This window comes from Solanum lycopersicum, chromosome 3 (assembly GCF_036512215.1).
Source record: "Solanum lycopersicum chromosome 3, SLM_r2.1".
Taxonomy (NCBI): domain Eukaryota; kingdom Viridiplantae; phylum Streptophyta; class Magnoliopsida; order Solanales; family Solanaceae; genus Solanum; species Solanum lycopersicum.
The window spans coordinates 858,601-878,898 of NC_090802.1; the positions used below are offsets into that span (position 1 = coordinate 858,601).

Sequence of the window (20,298 nt, forward strand, 5' to 3'; positions counted from 1 at the left end):
TGGAATGTCAAACGAGCCCTGAAGTGAGCATACCCGTCATTTCGACGATTTTCGTGTGCTATAGCACACGATTTTTTGGGTGATCCGAATTCCGACGTCAAAAATGCCAAATTTTTTCATGGACGTCCGTCAAGACCTTATCTATGCATACGGTTGGCCATCACGGCCCGTGTGACCCATTTGGAAGGTCAAACGAGCCCTGAAGCAAGCATACCCCTCATTTCGACGATTTTCGTGTGCTATAGCACACGATTTTTTGGGTGATCCGGATTCCAACGTCAAAAATGCCTAATTTTTTTGTGGACGTCCGTCAAAACCTTGTCTATGCATACGCTTGGCCATCCCGGCTTGTCCGACCCATTTGGAAGGTCAAACGAGCCCTGAAGTGAGCATACCCGTCATTTCGACGATTTTCGTGTGCTATAGCACACGATTTTCTGGGTGATCCAAATTCCGACGTCAAAAATGCCAAATTTTTCATGGACGTCCGTCAAGACCTTATCTATGCATACGGTTGGCCATCACGGCCCGTGTGACCCATTTGGAAGGTCAAACGAGCCCTGAAGCGAGCATACCCCTCATTTTGACGATTTTCGTGTGCTATAGCACACGATTTTTTGGGTGATCCGGATTCCGACGTCAAAAATGCCAAATTTTTTTGTGGACGTCCGTTAAGACCTTGTCTATGCATCCGGTTTTCCATCACGGCCCGTCCGACCCATTTGGAAGGTCAAACAAGCCCTGAAGTGAGCATACCGCTCATTTCGACGATTTTCGTGTACTATAGCACACCATTTTATGGGTGATCCGGATTCCGACGTCAAAAATGCCAAATTTTTTTGTGGACGTCCGTCACGACCTTGTCTATGCATCCGGTTGGCAATCACGGCCCGTCCGACCCATTTTGAAGGTCAAACGAGCCCCGAAGCAAGAATACCTCTTATTTCGATAATTTTCGTGTGCCATAGGAAACCATTTTTTGGGTGATCCGGATTCCGACGTAAAAGTGCCACATTTTTTCGTGGACGTCCGTCATGACCTTCTCTATGCATACGGTTGACCATCACAGCTTGTCCGACCCATTTGGAAGGTCAAACAAGCCCCGAAGCGAGCATACCCCTCATTTCGATGATTTTCGTGTGCTATAGCAAACAATTTTTTGGGTGATCCAGATTCCGACGTCAAAAATGCAAAAAAAAATTGTGGACATCCGTCAAGACCTTGTCTATACATACGGTTGGCCATCACGGCTTATCCAACCCATTTGGAAGGTCAAACGAGCCCCGAAGTGAGCATACCCCTCATTTCGACGATTTTCGTGTGCTATAGCAAACCATTTTTTGGGTGATCCAGATTCCAACGTCAAACATGCCAAATTTTTTTATGGACGTCCTTCAAGACCTTATCTATGCATACGGTTAGCCATCACGGCTTGTCCGACTCATTTGGAAGGTCAAACGAGCCCCGAAACGAGCATACCCCTCATTTCGACGATTTTCGTGTGCTATAGCAATCCATTTTTTGGGTGATCCAAATTCCAAAGTCAAAAATGCAAAAAAATTTTGTGAACGTCTGTCAAGACCTTGTCTATGCATCTGGTTGGCCATCACGGCCCGTCCGACCCATTTGGAAGTTCAAACGAGCCTCGAAGCGTGCATAGCCCTCATTTCGACGATTTTCGTGTGCTATAGCAAACCATTTTTTGGGTGATCCAGATTCTGTCGTCAAAAATGCCAAATTTTTGTGGACGTCCATCAAGACCTTTTCTATGCATCCTGTTGGCCATCACGGCCCGTCCGACCAATTTGGAAGGTCAAATGAGCCCCGAAGCGAGCATACCCCTCATTTCGATGATTTTCGTGTGCTATAGCACACCATTTATTGGGTGATCCGGATTCCGACGTCAAAAATGCCAAATTTTTTTGTGGACGTCCGTCAAGACCTTGTCTATGCATCCGGTTTGCAATCACGGCCCGTGAGACCCATTTGGAAGGTCAAATGAGCCCCGAAGCAAGCATACCCCTCCATTCGACGATTTTCGTGTGCTATAGCAAACCATTTTTTGGGTGATCCGGATTCCAACGTTAAAAATGCCAAATTTTTTTGTGGACGTCCGTCAAGACCTTGTCTATGCATCCGATTTTCCATCACGGCCCGTCCGACCCATTTGGAAGGTCAAACAAGCCCTGAAGCGAGCATACCCCTCATTTCGACGATTTTCGTGTGCTATAGCACAGCATTTTATGGGTGATCCGGATTCTGACGTCAAAAATTCCAAATTTTTTTGTGGACGTCCGTCACGACCTTGTCTATGCATCCGGTTGGCAATAACGGCCCGTACAACCCATTTGAAAGGTCAAACGAGCCCCAAAGCGAGCATACCCGTCATTTTGACGATTTTCGTGTGCTATAGGAAACCATTTTTTGGGTGATCCGGGTTGCGACGTCAAAAATGCCAAATTTTTTTGTGGACGTCCATCAAGACCTTGTCTATGCATCCGGTTGGCAATCACGGCCCGTCCGACCAATTTGGAAGGTCAAATGAGCCCCGAAGCGAGCATACCCCTCATTTCGACGATTTTCGTGTGCTATAGCAAACCATTTTTTGGGTGATCCAGATTCCAACGTCAAAAATGCCAAATTTTTTTGTGGACGTCCGTCAAAACCTTGTTTATGCATCCGGTTGGCCATCACGGCCCGTCTGACCCATTTGGAAGGTCAAATGAGCCTCGAAGCAAGCATACCCCTCATTTCGACTATTTTCGTGTGCTATAGCAAACTATTTTTTGGGTGATCCAGATTCCGACGTCAAAAATGCCAATTTTTTTTGTTGACGTCCGTCAAGACCTTGTCTATGAATCCGGTTGGCAATCACGGCCCGTCCGACCCATTTGGAAGGTCAAACGAGCCCCGAAGCGAGAATACGTGTTATTTCGATAATTTTCGTGTGCCATAGCAAACAATTTTTTGGGTGATCCAAATTCCGACGTCAAAAATGCCAAATTTATTTGTGGATGTCCGTCAAGATCTTGTCAATGCAGATGGTTGGCCCTTACGGCACGTCCGACCCATTTTGAAGGTCAAACGAGCCCCGAAGCGAGCATACCCCTCATTTTGACGATTTTCATGTGCTATAGCAAACCATTTTTTGGGTGATTCGAATTCCGACGTCAAAAATGCCAATTTTTTTGTGGACATCCGTCAAGACCTTGTCTATGCATCCAGTTGGCCCTCACGGCATGTCCGACCCATTTTGAAGGTCAAACGAGCCCCGAATCGAGCATACCCCTAATTTCGATGATTTTTGTGTGATATAGCAAACCATTTTTTTGGTGATACGGATTCCGATGTCAAAAATGCCAAATTTTTTGGGGACGTCCCTCAATACCTTGTCTATGCCGCCAGTTGGCTATCACGTCCAGTCCGACCCATTTTGAAGGTCAAACGAGCTCTGAAGCGAGTATACCCCTCATTTCGATGATTTTCGTGTGCTTTAGCAAACCATTTTTTGGGTTTTCCAGATTCCGACGTCAAAAAGGCCAAATTTTTTTGTGGACGTCTGCCAAGACCTTGTCTATGCAACCTGTTGGCCCTCAAGGCCAGTCCGACCCATTTTGAAGGTCAAACGAGCCTGAAGCGCGCATAACCCTCATTTTGATGATTTTCGTGTGCTATAGAAAACCATTTTTTGGGTGATCCGGATTAAGACGTCAAAAATTCTAAAAAATTTTGTGGACGTCCGTCAATACCTTGTCTATGCATCCAGTTGGTCATCACGGCCAATCCAACTCATTTTCAAGGTCAAACAGAGCCCCGATGCAAGCATACCCCAATTTCGACGATTTTCGTGTGCTATAGCAAACAATTTTTTGGGTGATCTGGATTCCGACATCAAAAATGCCAAACTTTTTTGTGGACGTCCGTCAAGACCATGGCTATGCATCTGATTGGCCTTCACGTCCATTTCGACCTATTTTAAATGTCAAACAAGCCTCGAAGCATGCATACCCCCATCTCGACGATTTTCGTGTGCTTTAGCAAATTATTTTTTCGGTTGTCCGGAGTCAGACGTCAAAAATGCCAAAATATTTTGTGGACGTCTGTCTAGACCTTGGTTATGCAGATAGTTGGCCCTCATGCCCAGTCCGATCTTTTTTGAAGGTCAAACGAGCCCCGAAGCGAGCATACCCCCCATTTCGATGATTTTCGTGTGCTATAGCGAACCTTTTTTGGGTGATTCAGATTCAGACGTCAAAAATTCCAAATTTTTTTGTGGACGTCCATCAAGACCTTGGGTATGCATCCAGTTGGCCATCACGGCCAGTCCGACCCATTTTAAAGATCAAACGAGCCTTGAAGCGTGCATACCCCTATTTCGACGATTTTCGTGTGCTATAGCAAACCATTTTTTTGGTGATCCGGATTCCAACGTAAAAAGTGCCAAAAATTTTTGTGAACGTCCGTATAGACCTTGTCTATACATCCGGTTGGACCTTATGGCCAGTCTGACCCATTTTCAAGGTCAAACAAGCTCCGAAGCGCGCATACCCCCTATTTAGACAATTTTCGTGTTCTATATAGCAAACCATTTTTAGGGTGATCCGGGTTTCGGCCTCAAAAATTCCAAAAAAAAACTTTGGACGTCCGTCAAGACCTTGTCTATGCATCCAGTTGGCCTTCAGAGCCAGTACGACCCATTTTCAAGGTCATATGAGCCCCGAAGTGCACATATCCCCATTTAGATTATTTTTGTGTGCTATAACAAATCATTTTTTGGGTTATCCGGATTCCGATGTCAAAAATGCCAAACTTTTTTGTGGATGTTTTTCAAGACCTTGGCTATGTAGCCGGTTTTCCCTCACGACCCATTTTGAAGGTCAAACAAGCCCTGAAGCAAGCATAACCCAATTTCGACGATTTTCATGTGCTATAGCAAACAATTTTTTGGGTGATCTGGATTCCGACGTCAAAAATGTCAAACTTTTTTGTGGACGTTCGTCAAGACCTTGGCTATGCATCTGATTAGCCTTCACGTCCATTCTGACCTATTTTAAATGTCAAACAAGCCCCGAAGCGTGCATTACCCCATCTCGACGATTTTCGTGTGCTATAGCAAAATATTTTTTCGGTTATCCAGATTCAAACGTCAAAAATGCCAAAAAATTTTGTGGACGTCCGTCTGGACCTTGGCTATGCAGATAGTTGGCCCTCATGGCCAGTTCAATCTTTTTTGAAGGTCAAACGAGCAACGAAGCGAGCATACCCCCCCCCCCCTTTTGACGATTTTCGTGTGGTATAGCGAACCATTTTTTGGGTGATTCGGATTCAGACGTCAAAAGTTCCAAATTTTTTTGTGGACGTCCATGAATACTTTGGGTATGCATCCAGTTGGCCATCACGGCCAGTCCAACCCATTTTAAAGATCAAACGAGCCTTGAAGCGTGCATACCCCTATTTCGACGTTTTCGTGTGCTATAGCAAACCATTTTTTGGGTGATCCGGATTCCAACGTAAAAAATGCCAAAAGTTTTTGTGAACGTCCGTATAGACCTTGTCTATGCATCCGGTTGAACCTCATAGCCAGTCCGACCCATTTTCAAGGTCAAACAAGCTCCGAAGCGTGCATACCCCCCCCCCCCTATTTAGAAAATTTTCGTGTACTATATAGCAAACCATTTTTAGGGTGATCCGGGTTTCGGCCTCAAAAATTCCAAAAAATTTTGTGGACGTCCGTCAAGACTTTGTCTATGCATCCAGTTGGCCTTCACAGCCAGTCCGACCCATTTTCAAGGTCAAACGAGCCCCGAAGCGCACATACCCCCCATTTAGATTATTTTCGTGTGCTATAACAAATCATTTTTTGGGTTATCCGGATTCCGACGTCAAAAATGCCAAACTTTTTGGTGGACTTCTGTCAAGACCTTGGCTATGCAGCCGGTTTTCCCTCACGACCAGTACGACCCATTTTGAAGGTCAAACAAGCCCCGAAGCGAGCCTACCCCATTTCGAAGATTTTCGTGTGCAATAGCAAATCATTTTTTGGGTGATCTATATTCTGACGTCAAAAATGCCAAACTTTTTTGTGGATGTCCGTCAAGACTTTGTCTATGCAGCCGATTGGGTCTCACGGACAGTCAAAACCATTTTGAAGATCAAACTAGCCTCGAAGCGAACATATACCCCATTTCGACGATTTTCGTGTGCTATAGCAAACCATTTTTTGGTTGATCCGGATTCTGACGTCAAAAATTCCAAAATATTTTGTTGACGTCCGTCAAGACCTTGTATATGTTGCCACTTGACCATCACTTCCACTCTGAACCATTTTCAAGGTCAAATGAAACCTAAAGCGCGCATACCCCCCATTTCAACGATTTTTGTGTGCCATAGCAAACAATTTTTTGGGTGATTCGGATTCTGATGTAAAAAATGCCAAAAAAATTTTGGGAGGTCCTTCAAGACCTTGAATGTGCAGTCGGTTGGACATCACGGCCAGTCCGACCCATTTTAAAGGTCAAACAAGCCCCGAAGCGCGCATACCCTCCATTTAGATTATTTTCGTGTGCTATAGCAAACCATTTTTCGGGTGATCCGAATTCCGACATCAAAAATGCCAAAAAATTTTGTGGACACCTGTCAAGACCTTGGCTATGCATCTGGTTGGACTTCACGGCCATTCTGACCTATTTTAAAGGTCAAACAAGCCCCGAAGTGTGCATATCTCCATTTCGACGATTTTCATGTGCTATTGCAAACCATTTTTCGGGTTATCCGTATTTCGGCGTCAAAAATGCCAAACTTTGTTGAGGATATTCTTCAAGACCTTGGCTATGTAGCGGTTAGCCCTCACGGCCAGTCCGACCCATTTTGAAGGTCAAACGAGCTCCAAAGCAAGCATACCCCCATTTCAATGATTTTCGTGTGCAATAGCAAACCATTTTTTGGATGATCCGGATTCCGACGTCAAAAATGCCAAAAAAATTATTGGATGTCCGCCAAGAACTTGGCTATGCATCCAATTGTCCATCACGGCCAGTCCATCCAATTTTCAAGGTCAAACGAGCCCTGAAGCGCGCATACCCCCATTTTGATAATTTTCTTGTGCTATAGCAAACAATTTTTTGGGTGATCCGAATTCAGACGTCAAAAATTCCAAAAAAATTGTGGAGGCCTTTTAAGACCTTGTTTATGCAGCCGGTTGGCCACCAAGGCCATTCCAACCCATTTTCAAGGTCAAACAAGCTCTGAATCGCATACCCCCCATTTAGACGATTTTCGTGTGCTATAGCAAACCATTTTTTGGGTGATCCGGATTCTGATGTCAAAAATGCCAAAAAATTTTGTGAACGTTCTTCAAGTTCTTGGTTATGCTTCCGGTTGGACTTCACGGCCATTCCGACCCATTTTAATGGTCAAACAAGCCCCGAAGCGCGCATACCGCCATCTCAACGATTTTCGTGTGCTATAGCAAACCATTTTTTGGGTTATCCGGATTCCCGCGTCAAAAACGCCAAACTTTTTTGTGGACGTCCGTCAAGACCTTGTCTATGTAGTCGATTGTCCCTCACGGCCAGTCCGACCCATTTTCAAGGTCAAACGAGCCCTGAAGCGCATACCCACCATTTAGATGATTTTCGTGTACTATTATAGCAAACCATTTTTTGGGTGATCCGGATTCCGACGTAATAAATGCCAAAATTTTGTGGACGTCCGTATAGACCTTGGCTATGCATCCGGTTGGACCTCATGGACAGTCCAACCCATTTTCAAGGTTAAACGAGCCCCAAAGCGCGCATACCCCCCTATTTAGATGATTTTCGTGTGCTATAGCAAACCATTTTTTGGGTGATCCGGATTCCGACGTCAAAAATGCCAATTTTTTTTGTGGAGGCCCTTTAAGACCTTGTCTATGCAGCCGGTTGGCATCACGGTCAGTCCAACCCATTTTCAAGGTCAAACAAGCTCTGAATCGCATGCCCCCATTTAGAAGTCATCCTGATTTCTGAGAGCTTTTTTCCCCAAAAAATTACGTGGACGTCCGTTAAGATCTTGTCTATGGATCTGGTTGGTCACCACAACCAACACTGTCCATTTTCAAACTCAACGAGCCAGAGCACGTAAATCCCCATTTTACCTTTTTTGTGTGCTATAGTCCACCATTTTCTTTGGTCAACAGAATTTCCGAGAGCTTTTTTGCCAAAAATTACACGGACGTCCGTTAAGACCTTATCTACGGAGCCCATTGGTCACCATGGCCAAAACAGCCCATTTTCAAGGTCAAATGAGCTCAGAGCACGTAAACCTCCATTTTGCCGATTTTTGTGTGCTATATAGTACACCATCTTCTTTAGTCATTCATATTTCCGAGAGCGTTTTTCCAAAAATTTACACGAACGTCCCTTTATAACTTATCTATGGATAGGGTTGGTCACCATGGTCAAAACGGCCCATTTTCAAACTCAAACGAGCCCAGAGCACGTAAATCCCCCATTCTGCTGATTTTCGTGTGCTATAGTCCACCATCATCTTTGGTGAGCTTCTTAATTTGTGTTGTTTCTTTTATCTTGTTATGTCTTTATTTATATAGAATAATAGTCACACAAGTTATAGTTTTATGTTCTAATATTATGTAGTGTTGATACCCAACTTTGACCATCCACGATTTAATTAATTTTCAAACTTCTTCAATTTCAAATATCGTAATTCTAAATTACTTTAAATTATTTTCAAGGCACCGTTTCATATAGCTTATATGTCACGACTCGAGAGCACCCCTAGTCGTAACCAGCGTATTTGACCTCGAAGAGGTTTTATACAAGCCCCTAGCCTCCATCATTGCATATAAGATAGACTAAAAATGATTTTTTTTAAATAAAAAAAATCAATGGAAGTTCATTTCTACCATTATTAATTTTTGTCAAATTAATCATTTTTGGTTGAGAACAAGTGAGGCCAATTCATATGAGGAGCCAAACAAAAACAAATGAATTGAGATATTAAGAAAAAATTGGTGTGAGCAAGAGTAGAGTAGGTGTGTGGTGAGCAACAAAACAAGTCTCTTCATCTTCTTGTTCAATGGCTTCACTCTGCTTCTCTCCATCGGTTCTCAGCTGTAAGATAAAACCTCCGATTACTGGATTTCGGAAGCAAAGATTGAGCCTTTTTGTATGTCGAGCAGCCTCCCTCCCGTTTCGTGATCTTGATGCAGACGATTTTAGGCATCCTCTTGACAGACAGGTCATTCTTCTTCCCCTTTTTCCTCCTGCTGCTTAGATGTTCAAAAATCATGTATTAATTGCCCTTCACAGAATACGTTGCTTTTGAGAGCCATACCTGGTCTCAAAGACATTGGCAAAGCCTTACTAGGTAACTCAATGATGACTTGTCTTACTTCCCTAGTGTGCAAATGGGGTATTAGTATTACAACAACCACTAATTTTGCTGTCTTATATTGCAGGGACTGTTTCAGAGCAGATTATGCTTCTGGAAAACATAGGGACGTCAGTTCTTGTTTCCGAAGATCAGGTTATTCATTTTGCATCTGACTGTTAGGTCACTAGATGCTTAATTACTTTTCTAGTCGAATTATCTATTGAAATAATGAAAATTTACCTAGTAACATCCATAGTGCATCCTGGTGTTAAAAAATTAAGAGGTTAGACAGATCTTCACTCATCTAACTGATTTAGTATGTCTTTCAGCTACCTGAACTTCATTACTTAATGGTTGAGGCTTCTAGAATACTCAATATTGAGGCTCCTGACTTGTATATACGTCAAAGTCCTGTACCCAATGCATATACCCTGGCTGTCAGTGGTAAAAAGCCTTTTGTAGTAGTTCATACAAGCCTTGTGGAGCTGCTCAGTCGAAACGAATTGCAGGTATACATTTTGTATTTAACTTTCAAATGAGTGCTGTTAGTATCTGCTTGTGGTTCTTGTATGCGATTCCGAACAAAGGCATGTATAAGTTTAGCTACTGCAAGAAGAATGATATGCTTGGAAATTTTTCTTAGTGTATCTATCCCTATGGAAGGCTTAAGCATTAATTGAAGAGCATAACCTACTTCGACCTGTGTTTTTTTTTTTCGTGCATCAAATTATTCTTAGCTAACTTGGGTTATCAAGCTCAGGTTTAAGCATTAATTTTCTCGTCTTTAACATTTTTTGCTGCATGCGTTTGATTTTCCTCTTTTACGGTCTTTGTTATTCTTTCCAGGCTGTCTTGGCTCATGAGTTAGGTCATCTGAAATGTGATCATGGTGTGTGGTTGACATTTGCTAATGTTCTCACTCTTGGGGCCTACACTGTTCCTGGTATGGCTTACATTCTACTTTGCATAACACATAAATGGTGAAATGAACATGGAAGTAGCAGATAATCCAGCCACTTCTGGTAAATTAACAGTCAAAAGGGTTGCGATGCAGAAGTTGAACAATAGATATCATAAGTCAATTTATATTGATTATCAGCAACAAATATTCCTAGAATATTTAAAATTGTACGATACTTATAGAAGTGTTTCAACGTGAATCTGTCTAGAGTCTCTTTGCATTGCAAATTGTATATCGTATATAAGAAAATGTAAAATATTACATAGCAGGTAAGTGTTGTTGCAAAGTTTTTGCCCTTATGTTTTCTATTTAAAAGCATCTTTCGTTTGGCATATTGATATTTTAATCGACATCCTAATGGTCTCGTGTAACCATGGTGAACAAAAAGATAGTTGTTCAGATTGATGATTCAAAACTAAACAAATATGTGAGACTTTGTTTGCCCAAAAGTTTATGCTACAAAATATTTATGGTTTAAGGGCGTTAGAGTTTATGCTACATTCCGACGTCATTTTTGCCCAAAAGTTGATGCTAAACAACATAGTACACTTCATCTTAATGCTTGTAAGGAATTCGACTCGAAGACCAACCTCCTTTCTTTCGTACTCTTCTTGTACCTCGAAAGGGGTTCTCCGTTATGATGCTATGGGCAGCTGTCTAAAGTACAAGGGGTAAACTCAGATAGTGCATTAATTGCTGCCAGTATGCATTTGTGCAAGCAAAAAGAGGGGCATATTTCAGTTACAATTGATTTCGAAATCTTTTTACCCACAGGTGTTGGCAGTTTGATTGCTCAAAGACTAGAAGAACAGCTCTTACGCTGGCTTCGAGCAGCGGAACTCACCTGTGATCGTGCAGCTCTTCTTGTTGCTCAAGATCCAAAGGTAGATGAATCCCGAATAGTAAATTCAGTTTAAGGGCATTAACAACTTCAGAAAATCTTATGCATGAATTTCTTTTTCTTTTGTCATGCTCCCACAAGAGGTGGTTGTTTCAGTGCTAATGAAATTAGCTGGCGGCTGCCCATCTCTATCGGACCAACTGAATGTGGATGCGTTCTTAGAGCAGGCTCGCTCTTATGACAAAGCATCATCAAGCCCAGTCGGATGGTATATTAGGTAAATATCAATCTCTCGTAGTTTGGCTTGCAATCTTCTTATTTTTGTAACTCTTTTTAAGTTCAACAAGTTCTCTTTTAGAAATGCTCAAACAAGGCAACTTTCACATCCACTCCCTGTTTTACGTGCACGCGAGATTGATGAATGGTCAAGAAGTCAAGAGTATAGGTCACTTCTTCAGCGTGCAATACAGGTGAATCCTGTGCAAAAAGTTTAGCGCTTCATGAGAATGAACATTGGAGCTGAATACATGTAAATATACAGGTATAGTATATGGTTTACTCTTTATGCACTAATGTCTAAAGAATTCAAAGTTTTCTGTAAATGTTATAGGTACTATCTATTCTTCTTAAAATCTCAGATTGGATTCAGTGAGTTGTTAGTAAAGGCTGGAGGAGCCTCTACTTTGGCTAGGCATGTGGATATAAACCAGGAAAAAGTGCCTCTTGTGAAAGGTTTACAGTAAATCTAGAGTGGTTCAGTAGAATCACAACTTACAACTATCAGCTTGAACATTATGTATATGTATATATATGTGTGAAAATCAAGTACTTAGTATGTGTTAAGATAAATGTATATTTCACTCCACACTCTCATATCAAACATAGTGTATTCTAAATCTTCCAAGTCTGCATTGTTTTAGAAGGTTTTTTGTAGTCTCTTTTGTGCATATCCTAGCATGCACTGTTGCGGTATTATAGGGTTCAAATCCAGCTGTTTGGCAACATATTTACATGGAATTTAAACCCACCTCAGTAGTTTAATGAATTGCTGTCAACTTCCCATTGTAGTTCAATGATCTGAATTTGTAGTCATGAACTATTTGTGTATCACAACAGGGTCGTCAACATGTAAAACTGACCAGCAGCCACAAATATCCTGCATTTGTACTCAGATTCTTTACACGATCTTCAAAGACCCATGACCATGAGAAAGGGAAACCAACAGTACTGATGTCAGAACACATCCAATTTCCTTTCAGAAACTGCTTTAGAAGAACTATTTAAGTGCATCACTCATTTTGCATAGCATAGAGTAAAGAGCAACAACATAGTTACTCTTCTACGTTCGTCACACAAAGCATCCACATGTCCAGCTGCTACGTTACTCATAGCAACATAAGAAAACAAACAATTGGGAGAAGAAACTGAAAGGCTAGGAAGATGCTTGAAGAGCCAAAAAGATTATTTTCTGCTATACATGAAATCATGAATATCTCTCTCTACCCCAAAACAATCCCCAGCACTCTTTGCTTCTTGCAAATACAATGCTATGGATGTGAGACCAGAAATGAGTGTAACAAAACATTCTTGGTTGCACACCAAATGACTTCTGCACTAGTAAATCATAGAGCAGTTGGACACTTGGGCACGAGAGTCACATTGACTGACCCATAAGGTAAGAACAGCAATATTTCAGAGCAAGCCTCCTCTCTACCCTTCTGTTCCTTGTAATTTATTTCAGTCGAATATGAGCTTTAGTGTTGGCCTTTCTTTAATTGAATTCTTCAGTGGGGTTTCTTTTGCTTTTTTCCCGATTTCTTCTTCTTGGTGCTAGCTCCTCTGCCTCGTTTAAACACAGCTAGAATCTCAATACTGCATCCAGAATGAAGAAATAGAATGAAGCATCAAGCAAAAGCACTACCAACAAAGCAAGGGACAGGATGAAGAAATAGAAGAAGATAACAATATGCATAAGGAAGAGGAGTTAAAAAAACCAAAGGAAAAAAAAAAGAAAGGGGAAAACTTATTTAACAAGAATTATCCATCTTTCTTTTTGGTGTCTTTAGTGAGCATCTACGAACCCCAGCCCTTCAACTTTATGATCTTCTGTGACGTCTTTCATTCCCTTGCTATCACCAATGGGAATGCTGAGTTCCAGTTGAGAGCTATATTTTCTCAACAATCAGTGACCACCAACGCACAATCTCAAATTTAGAAATGTCCTAACGACAGGCTTAGTCAAAATTAGCAAGTCCCTTTAACACATCTAACACTACATTGAGTAGCAATTTCCACATAGAAGTGAAGTGACCAGACATGTCAGTATTTGTGAGCAGTGAGAGATTCAACACTATGCTGGAAGACCATTCACGATCTTTTGTGCAGCACAGAGTTTCTTCCTTCAAGCAGATGTGTTTATTATGCATATGTGTGAATGAAAATTAAATAAAAGTTATTTTGTAACCATGTTGGATGAAATTTAATGTTAGTTGAAACAAATACAAGTTTAAACTTTCTGTAGGACTAAGGGAAAGGCAAAACCTTTGTGTTCCGGGAAAGAAATTAAAGCCATGGGCTTTATGCAAATGCCATTCCTTACTAGCAAGCAGTGACGAGCAATCCTGCATGAAAAAGGGGCCTATCATCAGTTTCAAGATGACATAATTCAGTGCCCAAAGTTTTATGGCATTTTATGAACCAAAAACTTGATGGAACTGAAGATAGTTCAAACAAATTGTATGAAGACAGAAAGATCAAAGAGCAGCATCTCAATCGAAATTTTCTAATATGGATTTGAAGGCCAAATATACCTCTTTAAAACTTTCCCAACCACAGCTAATATAGATAAGTGTTTGAGGCAATGATTGATTTTCCTCATGTACAGTTGTGCTTTCAATTTGAATTGAATCTTCTCTGGCACGCAGGATCCATGGTCTCTTCTCGTCTTTGACCTTTTCAGGTCTAACATAACAAATAAAACATATGTGAATGACAGCAACATCCTCAAATGCTGTAGTACATCAATGATCGTGCATTTTCATAACAAATATAGCAACCAATTTACTTCATAGAATTCCCTTCACTCCACCTTTTAAATGTTCTGAGTTCCACTGCTGAGATGTGCCGTAGTTCCTTCACCAAGGACGGGTCAAGTCCTTTCCTCGGAGGGTCAACCACAACAACATCCGATCCCAAGAGCCATGAAGTTGGTTCCTGTGCAAGTTGTAAGTTCAAGTCAAACTTATACACAACATCAAAATAATATATAGATATTCAGCATACAACGGAGTTCTAGGTCTGGAAAAGAAGATTTAAATAAGTCGAGTCTACAAAGACATTGCAAAGTTTCCACCTGTAGAGTATTCTCCAGAATTGAACTAAGAGATCCAAGAGATATAATAATGTTAAACTATAATGAAGAAAATAAATGATAACCTTATACTGTTTAATTAACTGCAGAAATTTGCGAAGCACGGACCTCTTTTTCCAATTTCCTACATTTTACAGAGTAAATCAACTGCTCTCCGTATGTTTCTGCTTTTCCAAACATAAAAAAGAGGGAATAAAGAAACAGACATACACATGTACGGCCAATGTCACCACTGTGAGCGAACTCAGTAGAAGTGTGAAACGGAACTGGCCAAGTGGAAGAAAATTGAACTTAGAAGACTCATTAAGGAAGTTCTTCCACTAATAGAGAACCTATGAGGTAATTTTCAAAATTGCATCTAGTTTCTCAATCAAAGTAGTACTTCTACTTGAGGATGATAGTGACCGAGGTTGATTGGAATACAATTATCGGTGCAAACATCATATCTTAGGATGTAGCTCCATTTTGTGGATTTTATGTAGGACCAGATTGGTTACTAAGACAATTTCTAAAATGGTGAAACTCCACTTAAGCAAGCTGTTTTTCTATGATACTAATACAGAATAGCTGCAGAAGTATACAGGGCAGTCCAAAACAGCTTGATGAGAAGATGATTTGATGCATGGCCTACTGAATTGCCATAGCTCATCCAAGATAGTCAGATAGTGGCAAAAGTGTCTATTGAATGGGATTAATATAGTCTGCAGTTTATTCAGAAATTACGTAAAGATAGAGCCTTTCACAATAAGTAGATCACTTTCAAGTATCTGTGTAGGACATATGCACTGCTCTACTTGGAACTTCTAGGTGTAGACATGTGCACCGTGATTGAAATTCCATTGGCTACTAGTCTTAGCTGAGGTGCATTTTGAGTAGACGGTCACATTCCTACTCCAGTATGTCCCATGTAATTTTGTAATGCTACATCCTATCTATTCTTGAATCAATTCTATCATACTTGCAAGATAAAAATCTATATGTAGATGTACATGATAAAACAGAAGTGTGTTTCTCAGTATCTGTATGAACATATAAATAGATCTCAAAAACCATAGATTGAAGTGAAATTGCAGACAAGTTTATGCGACTAAAACAATGTGGTGCATGTCTGATGAAATCATGTTTGTGATGACATCTGTAATTGACTTGTTCAGACTTACTATTGAAGCGTCTGCATGGTGCCAGCTGATATTGCTTTCGACATTTGTAGGCAAGCGCTCCACTGTCTTCTCAAAAGATTGTCTGGACTCTTTGTTAACCTCAACACATTTAACTGACCTGAGAAGAAAACATTTTCTTTGGATTCTTGAAGTTTCACGGTTCAAGTTAAGAGAATTGATTGAAATTGCTTTGAAACTGACTCTGTCCAGATTCGATTGACTTAGTTGACTTTAAAATTTAAAAATAAATTAAAAGAGGAAAGTTTCAGACATATTATCTTCACAACTTATCAGATCTAAGTTCGCTGTGGTAAAACTATACCTAGAAGATGTGAACAGGTATTTATCCACGGAAGGGAGAGAAATGACAATGGTGAAAAAATTCACATCAAATTCAAAATAATGCACATGGAAAAATAATTGAAATAACACGAAGTGATTTTATCAGTTGTTAACTTCAATTTTTGGATATGATAGAATTTTCCATTTCCAGAGAGACTACTCTTTTTGGGACTGACTTAAACAGACAGTAGGTTAATAAAAGGGGTAGAGCACTATTATCCCAACCTGCATCTCCTTGAAACAGCCAAAGACAACCCAATTACACCAGCACCTGCATAGAGATCGACAACTGATGCGCCTTGAGGGACATATTTCTGCAACTTCCGCAGCAAAGAATCAAAAGCCTGAAGAATGACAAACAAATTAAGTAAAATTGAGGGAAAACATGTAGTCATGGGAAAATCGATCAAGGTTGTATGGGGTGGGTTATCAAAATAAGAAAAATATGATGATGAGAAATATGCCCCTAGAAAAATGCATGTTCTGTGGCTCAAACCAAGTTTAGTTCATCCTTAAGTGGGTTGGTGTAAACTAAAATAAGAAAGTAATCATCAAAAACATGTCATTGCAAGGTCAGAAGTTGTTGATTGGCCCTAGACTAAGACCAGAAGCAGAAGAAGTGGGAAAAGAATGAATTAAGTTATTTACCCAAAAGAAGACATGTCCAATGTACAGAATAAAGATTCTTTTCTTTTTTCCTAATAAGTGGCATGTCCATTGATCTTTCCTTTTAGAAAAAAACAAATAAGATCCATTTTTAGGAGTTCTACCCGCGTATTTGCTTGCCCAAAGCTTGATGGAGCTAAAGAGACATCAATCCCTCCAATGTGCTCCCAGAAATCTCTTTCCCCCAACAAATGTCTCCATCTGTTTCCAAATATAATCTGCATGCCAGCAAGAAGATATCAACAAACTGCAGCACTCTTATCAAGATATCAAAATACTGTAGGTTAGTTCAATATTTGCAGCGCAGCTAACAAGGTCTAGTGGAATCTGGAAAGGAGAAGTCTTGATACATTTTGCATGCAACAATACAAATGGTATTGATGTTTGTTATTCACAGTATTTGATCTACTAAAATCTGTATAGTAATCTAAAGCAACCACTGGCTAAACTCTGAAGAAACAACTTACTTTTAAGGAGTCTTAGACTGTGATCCAATTGATAAAGCTAATATCGTAATAGGTACATCACCAAGTTCTTATATAGCAAACCAAGATGAGCAAGAACGTTCAAATAATTTTTCATGCATAAGATAGGAAATTCACAAGTCTTTCTCATTGACTTTGTTCGAAATCATGGCGATGTGAAAGAACTTTACCAGTTTCAAAAAAAAATAAAAATCATGGTGACAAGTAAAACTACACTGTTCAATAACTATTCAAAGAAAAAGATGCCAATGTCGTTCAGTATCTACATTCAAATAATTTGCAGTTCTGTTGGACAAGACAGTATAGGGAACACAAAGCCAGGATCACAACCTTAAGAATCTAAATGCTTGATGCCTTCACCCTCCAGTACCCTTAATACAAGAAATTGACAAGAACCATTTGTAAGTATCATGTGTTGTGGTTTTTGTTGTCAAGTTGAGACTACCCTGTTACCAGGTTCTTGAATAAAAGCAAAAAGAAAAGGCATAATACATATATTAGACCCTAAACTTGGCTTCAAATTTTAACTTTGACCTCCAACTTTCATAATGCACAAACAAGCACTTTAACTATTCAACTTTTAAATAAATAAACACATGAGTCCTACATGGCACAATACACGTAGGACACCACGTAGGACAAAAAATGACATGTAGGAAGACATGTAGGACATGTGTGTCTATTTGTTCAACTTTATACAAGTTTAAGTGTCTACTTGTGCACACCCAAAGTTGAAGGGCATAAATGTAATTCGAAACCAAGATAAAGGGCATATTTTTGTATTATGCCATACATAAATGTGCCCTTAACTTCGCTTCAAATTTCATTTATGCCCTTCAACTTTGAGTTTGCTTAAGTAGGCACTCAAACTTGTACTAAATTGAACAAGTAGAAACATGCGTCCTTCATGTTATACAAGTTCAATTTTATACAAGTTTAAGTGTGCACTTGTGCACACCCAAAGTCGGAGGGGATAGATGTCAGTTGAAATCAACTTAAAGATCATATATATATGTATTTGCAAAACTAAAATATCGTCACTTCATGCAACCTAGCCAAGGAGTTTCTCTTTTCTCTAAGAAACTACTCCCTTCAATTTAGGAGCCATGTATCTCATCCATTTCATGGAAGGGGAGGTCCATTTATATAATTGGAACGGGTAGAAAGGGTCTTAAATTCATTAGCCAACCACGAAACTCCACCACCAATTTCCCAACTTCTATAAGAAGCTCATATTTAACACGGTGAACTACTCCTTTTACTGAAACTTGAGCTAACAAATTCAACATAGCTGCAAGTATGAAGAGAGTATATTCGAAAAAATGACAGCATCAAAACCATTAAGTTGCTTTAACTTTTTCATTTACAAAAGCTACTAAATGTTTTAGTTGTTTTTTAACATTAAAAAAAATATTTATTCCCAATTGAAGAGGTGGACACTGTAAAATGAACGGACTACAAGCTATGCATTTCAATTTTGGATCGGCTAGGAAAATGAAATAGACTACATGCAATGCGTCTCAATTGTGCACTGGCTAGGAAATGGAAACCAAGAAATAAATTGATGGGATACTTTAAGGTAAGTAAACAAGCTATGATTAGTAGCATGCTCTTGTTTAGATCTCACAGAGTGTACACAAGGACCTCGTATTGACCAAATTATGAGCTAAAAGTTCCAATCATATATTATTGACATCCATTGAGAGAGAGATATATGCTCACATTATTTGATGATGTCTGGAAATTAGCCCAAACTGAATGAACCAAATGGACTTTTCTCTTTGGCCCACCGTTGCCCCATAGGAACTACAATAGCAAGTGAGATTTTGTAAAATTAATGTAATTCATTGATGAAGAAATCTAGTATTGCTAACATAACTTTCTTACATTGGCTAAAGCATTTAATTTTGCGGTGTTAGCTGAATTCTCGCTTCTCGAATTCCAAACCAAAGAGACCTGCACTTTACCTGAAATGAGAGAATTTCCATCAACACCATCAAAGAATAATCATAAGCCTCTTATTCAGTATATCATGTACAAACCATTCTTATATCTCTCCGGGATAGGAAGGGAGGTATCATGTGTGGTGACGGCCATCTGCACAATGAGTAGCACATTAGTAAACAAAGAACACCAAAAAAAAAATTTCATTGAGCTATCTCACGAACCTAAATGTTTCCTCTGAAAACTTATATGTTTTACTCACCTGAACATACCTCAGGTCACCAGTGCCTTGATCTTCATCGTATGGTTCAACATTCAACTCAATTATCCCTGGATGAAATATCCAAATGAGAAGAAGGAATAGTATGTATAATTCATTCACATGAATTGGGAGGAGGATTAAGAACAAGCCTTTCTTCAGGAGCTTAACAGCAGCATTGATGTTTGGATGATGAGCTGCAGAAAGAGGCCGGTCTTATTTAATTCTATATATTGTCTATACAATAAGCAGATAGTAAATATCCAAACAGCATACATTTACAATCAGGTATATCAACAACATTATGAGTGCCCTCCTCATAAAGCCCAATCAAGGGGTTGGTGGATGAACCGCGAACAGCCAGCTTAGCCCGACACCTCCATCCCCACTGCATTCACAAGACATTTAAGTGATAGAATCACAGAATTTAAAAAATGAACAAGCAAGCGATTACATACTAATCTACAGGAGTCAAATGAAAAATCTTTGATTCCGAGCTTGTTGAAGAAACCAATAGCTTCATCAATTACAACCGGATGATGTAGATTGTACTCTTGAGTACAACCAGAACACCTGTCAAAGTTAAACAAAAAAAAGCAAAATATGAATCTTGTCTTCCACTTAAACTATGTATACAGCTACTCATTATCATATCATATCAAAATTACGGTACCATAACATAATGAGAAGAATTTACGTACGATTGGAAATGAGTGCAGTTGAGGGCGCAGGACAAGGAAGGATTAGGGTTTACAGGGAGAGGTGCTACTGCTACTGCTACTGATGGGACAGCAACGGAGAGAGCTTGACAGGTAATGCGATGGACTGGAGGAGCAGGCGGAGAGAAGAAGCTCAGCGCCATTTTTGTCTCCCTTCAAGGAACGAACGGATAAAATTG

At 40.0% G+C, this 20,298-nt stretch overlaps 2 protein-coding genes across 5 annotated transcripts; one reads left to right on the forward strand and one right to left on the reverse strand.

Annotated features, from left to right (window-relative positions):
- The first annotated feature begins 8,848 nt into the window (after nucleotides 1-8,848).
- LOC101249793 (plastoglobule-localized metallopeptidase 48, chloroplastic) lies at nucleotides 8,849-12,078 on the forward strand. Of its 4 annotated transcripts, none has more exons than XM_004233949.5 (9): nucleotides 8,849-9,237; nucleotides 9,309-9,366; nucleotides 9,458-9,525; nucleotides 9,702-9,881; nucleotides 10,219-10,315; nucleotides 11,108-11,217; nucleotides 11,318-11,451; nucleotides 11,533-11,715; nucleotides 11,813-12,078. In XM_004233949.5, exons 1-8 carry the CDS (start codon nucleotides 9,076-9,078, stop codon nucleotides 11,666-11,668), a joined length of 945 nt encoding a protein of 314 aa, XP_004233997.1. In that variant the 5' UTR covers nucleotides 8,849-9,075; the 3' UTR covers nucleotides 11,669-11,715; nucleotides 11,813-12,078. The 4 variants fall into 4 exon arrangements, with proteins under 4 accessions (XP_004233997.1, XP_010317387.1, XP_010317385.1 ...); XM_010319083.4 differs by having other exon boundaries at nucleotides 8,944-9,237; nucleotides 11,785-12,078; XM_010319085.4 differs by lacking the exons at nucleotides 9,309-9,366; nucleotides 9,458-9,525 and having other exon boundaries at nucleotides 8,940-9,237.
- A 375-nt stretch (nucleotides 12,079-12,453) lies between these two features.
- On the reverse strand, nucleotides 12,454-20,262 carry LOC101250276 (uncharacterized). The gene is made up of 15 exons (XM_004233952.5): nucleotides 20,102-20,262; nucleotides 19,859-19,973; nucleotides 19,677-19,788; nucleotides 19,553-19,597; nucleotides 19,404-19,471; nucleotides 19,240-19,294; nucleotides 19,085-19,164; nucleotides 18,920-19,003; nucleotides 16,817-16,930; nucleotides 16,272-16,390; nucleotides 15,705-15,822; nucleotides 14,263-14,387; nucleotides 13,985-14,135; nucleotides 13,716-13,795; nucleotides 12,454-13,046 (listed from the first exon to the last, which is right to left on the reverse strand). The coding sequence occupies exons 1-15, from the start codon at nucleotides 20,260-20,262 to the stop codon at nucleotides 12,959-12,961; spliced, it is 1,515 nt and encodes a 504-aa protein (XP_004234000.1). The 3' UTR covers nucleotides 12,454-12,958.
- Between the last annotated feature and the right edge of the window lie 36 nt (nucleotides 20,263-20,298).